We start from the raw sequence: 5,946 nt of genomic DNA on the forward strand, positions 1-5,946 counted from the left end.
GTCCTGGGAGAGCAGGGGGGCAGCCTGTCACCATGGGGGCCAGGTGGAGAGAGAAGCAAGGCTGCTGTGGCTGAGGGGAACTCACAGGGACAGGGCAGTCAGGCTCCTTTGCCTCCCTCCCATCCTGTGCTGACCCACTTAACAGGCAACTATTCTAGTCCCCTGAAGGTGGCTCCTAAGACATTCAGGTAATCAGAGGAGACACAGATGAATCAAAAGCCGGGTTTATTTTTCTACCAAATCCTTAATCCATGTTCCAGCCAATGGATGAAGGGTAATCAAGCCTCACATAGACTCTTGGTAAAAACAATTGTAGCTTTCTACAGGAAAAAGTTGTGGGTTTTGTTTTGAAGTTCCTAGGCATTTGTGAACAGGTGCAAAAATTTCCCCTATTAAACGGTCTGTGCTTTCTTAGGTATTCAAATGTTCTCACCCTGCTGCCTCTTCTGGGCAGACGAGTGAGACCATTCTGCGGCTGCCGGAACAGTCCAACCTTCACGTCACTCCATGGTCTGCTAACCTAGAACCACTGTAGGGTTTCAGTGCGTAATGCCCCAAGAACAGCTGAAAAGACTAGAATTCAATTCTTCAAACTTGCTCTGAGTGCCTACTATTTGCTGGGCACAGGCTAGGCACTGGGCAGTGATTCTGCTGGTTCTGAGAAACACAGGTGGCGCCACAGAGAGTTCTCCCTGCAAGTGGCAGGAGGTTGTCTGCTGGGGATTAAGAGAAACAACTTCTCCTCTACTTCTACCACCTGGGGTAGGTATGAAACTCAGGCGCTGGGAACAGATGTTGTCTCTTCTGGCAGGTGCTGCCATGGAAGAACCAAGAGCAGTTTCTAAACAGCCGTGGAATTTGCTCCACAATCCACATAGTGATGTGTCTCCAAGGAGCTCTGGGTCATGTGGCCAATATATGAAATCTTCACTGAAGTTCTGGGGGGAAAAAAAAACCAAGAAGAATAAATTCGATTTTTGAGACAAAGTAAGAAAAATTGCCTAAATAACTTCTTGCAAGCTCAGGCAACAAAATCCATGGGCCCCAGATGCATTATCTTCATGGTTATGTAACCAGGAGACCAGAATTTCGTACATTCACAGAAAGGCTATGTCACGAGGTGACTTTCTCAAGAAGCGATTCTAAACTCAGGACAATTTTACCCCACAGGAAACTTCTGGCATCGTCTGGGGTGTTACAATTGAGGGCAAGGGAAAGTGGTGACTGTTCCTGGCACTTAGCAAGCAGAGGCCCGGGATGCTATAAAATGTCTTGTTGTGCAAAGGACAGTTCCTGACAACAAAGGACTGTGAATCCTTTGCTGAGGCTGAGAAACCCTGCTCCAGACCCTCACACGTCACATGCCCACAGCAGGTGCTTCTCATCAGTAGATTCCGTGGTCAAGATTCTAGGCCAGACCTGCAGACCCATGCATGACACAGGGTAATTTGTGTGGACAAAAAGCAACCTGGCCAAATGCTCAGTCCTTACACCTTGAGAACCTTTTCAATTCTTTACTAGTCTCATTAGGATTCTAAAGGGATCACAAAACTAGACCCAACTTCATGGAGAAAACTCTCTAGCTGCCAACTACGAATTTGGTGATTTGTATCTAGGGGTATCTAGGGGATACCCAAGAGTCTACTCTATCTGTGCCTGTAAGGCACTGGGTATCCCCTCTTTGGTTAGGTGCCTCTGCCTTGTGTTTCACACAGCACCTCCTGAGCAGAGGTGGTGAGGTCACACAGCCTGATGGTCTGGACGCAAACACAAAAGGCCAAGGGAACAGGGAGAAGAGCCACGTACCGCAGGAAGATCACTATATTGTGCACCAGGATATCGGGCAATGTGCAGAAGAAGCTACCGAATACCGAACAGCAAACAGGGAGACAGTTTGGTTTTTAAAAAAAAAAAGGAAAAGAGAAAAAAGAAAAGAAAAAGTATCATCAGAAGAGTACTGAGTTACATGGTCAGCCCTACCTGGGGCCCCTGCCCTTCCCTTCCCTTCTGACCTAAGTGCTGCCAAGGCTCACTAGCTCAGAGTCCCCACAGTGTCCATGCACCCTTCCACATAATACTTTTTGTTTTTTTTCAGACCCACTAAGAAATGCTGGAGCTTGGAGATGTTTCTGGTGGCTTACTGTTCTCTTAGACATTCCAGCACCTCAGTCGTTTATCCAACAACACATCCTCCAAATAAACCTCAAGATGGCCAAAGCTTAGGGAACCCACAGGCCAAAGCCTGGGACTTAAGGGAGGACTGGCCCCAATCAACGAGTACACTCTGAATCCCCTTCATCCAGCAGAGAACACACATACAGAGAACAAACACTGTCCTTACTATACATAAGAAAATGGTCCTCCCATCTCAGCTTTCGCAGTAAAATTCACCTGAAAATAAGACACCAGCATCAGTCTGTGGCCAGGCAGGCCTGCCTGACACAGAACAGTACTATTATCAGCAATCCACAGACCTGGGAGCATTCTCCTGTCACATATAAAATACTTCCCCAAGATGGTCCTTGATACAGACTGTGTCCCTCTAACAATGTCTGCAACCCCTTCCCTTCTGAGGGGCCAACAGACCTCAGACTATAATACCTCCTCTTCTTGATTCGTAGTGAATTGTTTGCTCTTACAAATTCTTTTGTTCCCCTAACACTTAAATGCTGATTTTTCTCCTACTTTCTCATAATTACAGGGCATGTCAGATCTTCCTCACCAAACAGTTCCTAACAATGCAAATGAAATGGAGAGCAAAGTCATGAGGCTACAGCATCCCAGAGTCCCCTACTCCTCCTCTCTGAAGCCCATGGAGCAAGGACCCTAAGAGAAGAGCATACCAGTTGCTCGCTCCGAGGTGGAATGAAGGAGACGTTAGTGGTCACATATGTGCCAACCACTGTGTTCATGTACTGAACCTGGCTGGACAGGCTGGTCACTGCCACTGAGTAGAAGTTGGAGTTCCTGATTTTCAGGGTGGCCTGCATCAGGGCAAATGAGAAAACAAGGATGAGTGTTCCGAGTCCAAAACTTGCAGGTGCATGATCTGGGAAGCAAGGCCCTCCATCTTACCGTGATGGCAAGGATGACAAGGGAGTCCTGCTTATTAAATGTGACTTTCACCACTTTGATGCCATCATCATCCACAAGGACCGAATGTGGAAACAGGAAGAAAACCACCAAACCAGATGCCAGGAGACAGAGCAGGACAGATAGGAGGACGTACTGCTTGCTGGAATGACACAGCACATAACCAGATGGGTAGTCAGATATCAAGGTCCAGTTAGTGAAGATTAAACGCAAAACCAGGAATGAGGGGAAGGGGAAAGTACAAAGAACCAGGAACCACAAACCAGGGAGGAATGAGTGGAGTGGGGAGAAGCCTTTGAAAACCCATTTGAATGCTATCTGTCATCTGGGGAGAGAAGCTGAAGAGAGGAGCTCTGGGGACAGAAACATTTCTTCATCTCCCAAAGTACCCCTCTTCTCCAAAAACTTCCAAGTTAACTCTTTCACTTGGCCCTTGGAATGTTTCTAGTAGTTTCCATAAACCCAGACTGTGATGGGACAGAGATCTCTTGCTTGAGCACAGAGTATTAAAGGAAATGGAGAATTTACAAGAACAGATAATAAAAGTTTTCAAAAAGTTAGCTGGTGCTCATAAATATATGGACTAGGGAAAAAAGGACAGAAGTTAAGTATTGATAGGTGAGAGGCATGAAACTCACGTTCTCTGAGGGCGCAGTCTCTGATCACTGTGTGGGATCAAAGCTACCAACTCGTTTACTTGTTCTAGGAAAGAACCGAACAATTATTTTGGTATAAAAATAAATCCCACGTGCTAACGCCACTCTCCTTTATGTCGCACATCAACCTGCCGCCACACATGCTTGCCTGGAATTAGACATTTCTGTGATACAGGTTTCACATTTTGGGCCTAAGGAACAAGAAACAAATCTAGAGAGTGTGCCATAAATTGCAAAACATTAATCCTACCAGGACAATGACACGGAGGTTGAGCAATCTAGGTTCCTGTTCTCGTATTACCCCATGGCCTGGAGCTGCCGAATGGCCTTGGGGAAGTAGTCGTTCCCTCCCTAGGCCACTGTCTCCTCACGTGTCACAGGAAGGCATGTCCTATAAAGTGGATAGTTTCTAGGGTTCTTAGCAGCTGCAAACACCTGTGACTCTCCATCTAAAGTGTTAAGGCTTTCTGAGGGCCAACTTAGTGACAGATGATCTTGTCCTTAGTGGAGGCACCACTCCTGAGCATCTGTTTTTCTCTCCCCGCTTGAAATATTTCCAGACCTTAGGCTGTTAATGATTTACTACCTGCTTCCTTGAAAAGAAGCTTCCAAGATGGTTCCCCTACAAAGCTGTGCCAGGCCTTATGAGTGAGAGCAATAAAGAGATGGGTCTGTCAACAAATCCCACAGCATAAAGCAAACTGGATGTTCCAAAGCAAGGAAACAAAGAACAAAAGAGTGGAAGTGAAGAAGGGCTTTCAGATATAAGGAGGCCAACAGAAGCTGTGGAACCGACCCAAATTTATCAAGTCAGCTCAATTGGCTCCTGTTCTGGGCACTGTCTCCGACTATGACAGTACTGCCTAGAAGCAAAGCTCTGCCTGGAAGATGGAAGAAGCCCTGTGCGTACCTTTTGATTACCAAAGCCTCTCACCTGTCGGAATGTAGCCTGTCCCCTGGCACGTGAGACAGGTGATGCTATCTCGACCGGTGAACTCCACATATGGGAACTGAGCAATGGCTTCTTCCTGCTCCCTGTCGGCCAGCAGATCCTCCCTGTTCTCTTTCTTTCGCTTGCAGTAAGAGGGGCGAGCAGAGGTGGAATGCTGGGACCCCATAGCCGGGATGTGCCACTTGTGTCATGTCCTAGGGCATAGAGAGGCAAGCGAATGCAGGTTAGTGGCCCCACCGAGCCAGAAGAGAGCAAACTGCTTCTCTGTCTGAGAAAAGTGAAAACACAAAAATGACCAAACTGCCGTTCGTGCGCGTTTTCTACCAGGATCATCATTTTGTAGCAATGCTCCCCACCTCCCTCCCACATGCTACATAAATCCAGGGGAACAGCAGCCCCTCCGCCAACCTGCCCAGCTCCTCACAGCCCGGGGACTCGGCGCACCCCAGCTCCCACCAGGTCCCAGTCTCGCCCCTTCCCGTCCACTATTTGCAAACTCTGTGCTCTCTCCTCGAGAAAACCTTCCGGGACAAACAAGCCCCAAATCAACAACAGGCCTTGGAGCTCCCCATCCCCCTCCACTCCCAGTCCCGGGAGGCGGGCTCAGGTCACGCCCCCTGACAGAGTGACGCTCCGGGCCCACCAGAGTCGACAAGGCGTGAGCGAACGCCGACGTCCCCAGACCTGCAGGGCGCCGACTCCTGGCAGCTCCTCTCCGGGCCGCACCCGCAGCTACCTGCCAGCTCCAGCAGGTTTACTTGCCTCTTCAGTCCTCGCAGCAGCCCGCACTCGCTGCGCACGCGCCGGAAGACTTGCGGCGCCGGGAAGGAGGTGAAGGGGGGGCGGGGTCGGGGAAACGCCGGCTTACGCTCGCGCATGCGCTCTTCGGAACCCAGCGGGCAGAGGGCGGTGGAGAGCGGCTCCGGGAGCAGACTAGGGGAGAGAGAGCGGGCGGGGAGAGAAGGCGACGCTCCGCTTCCTCAGAAAGGCTGAAAGGTGCCTGAGTCAAGTGTCCGGAGGCGCGTTGCCTCTGCCTGGGAACGAGGAAGGAGCCTGCAGCTGCCAAAGCCGTTCTCAACTGCTGTTTGAGCACAGGGGCAGTGTGGACGCTGGGGGTGTAAAGATGCTTAGAAGACATGGAAACTGCCCTTCTGCGGCTTTTAGGCGTCGCCGTCGCTAGTCGTCCACACACACGAAGGCATGCACGGAAGGGGTTAGAGAACACTTTTAAAAGGGTGGGTCCCC

At 49.7% G+C, this 5,946-nt stretch overlaps 1 protein-coding gene across 5 annotated transcripts; it reads right to left on the minus strand.

Annotated features, from left to right (window-relative positions):
- Positions 1-208: 208 nt before the first annotated feature.
- Positions 209-5,561, minus strand: TMEM106C (transmembrane protein 106C). Of its 5 annotated transcripts, none has more exons than XM_004765623.3 (8): positions 5,464-5,561; positions 4,684-4,895; positions 3,732-3,795; positions 3,076-3,235; positions 2,844-2,984; positions 2,342-2,391; positions 1,807-1,860; positions 209-938 (listed from the first exon to the last, which is right to left on the minus strand). In XM_004765623.3, exons 2-8 carry the CDS (start codon positions 4,865-4,867, stop codon positions 842-844), a joined length of 750 nt encoding a protein of 249 aa, XP_004765680.1. In that variant the 5' UTR covers positions 4,868-4,895; positions 5,464-5,561; the 3' UTR covers positions 209-841. The 5 variants fall into 5 exon arrangements, with proteins under 5 accessions (XP_004765680.1, XP_004765678.1, XP_004765679.1 ...); XM_004765621.3 differs by having other exon boundaries at positions 5,386-5,537; XM_004765622.3 differs by having other exon boundaries at positions 5,345-5,530.
- Between the last annotated feature and the right edge of the window lie 385 nt (positions 5,562-5,946).

This window comes from Mustela putorius, unplaced genomic scaffold, assembly GCF_011764305.1.
Source record: "Mustela putorius furo isolate JIRA1106 unplaced genomic scaffold, ASM1176430v1.1 tig00537227_pilon_pilon_pilon, whole genome shotgun sequence".
Classification (NCBI taxonomy): Eukaryota; Metazoa; Chordata; class Mammalia; order Carnivora; family Mustelidae; genus Mustela; species Mustela putorius.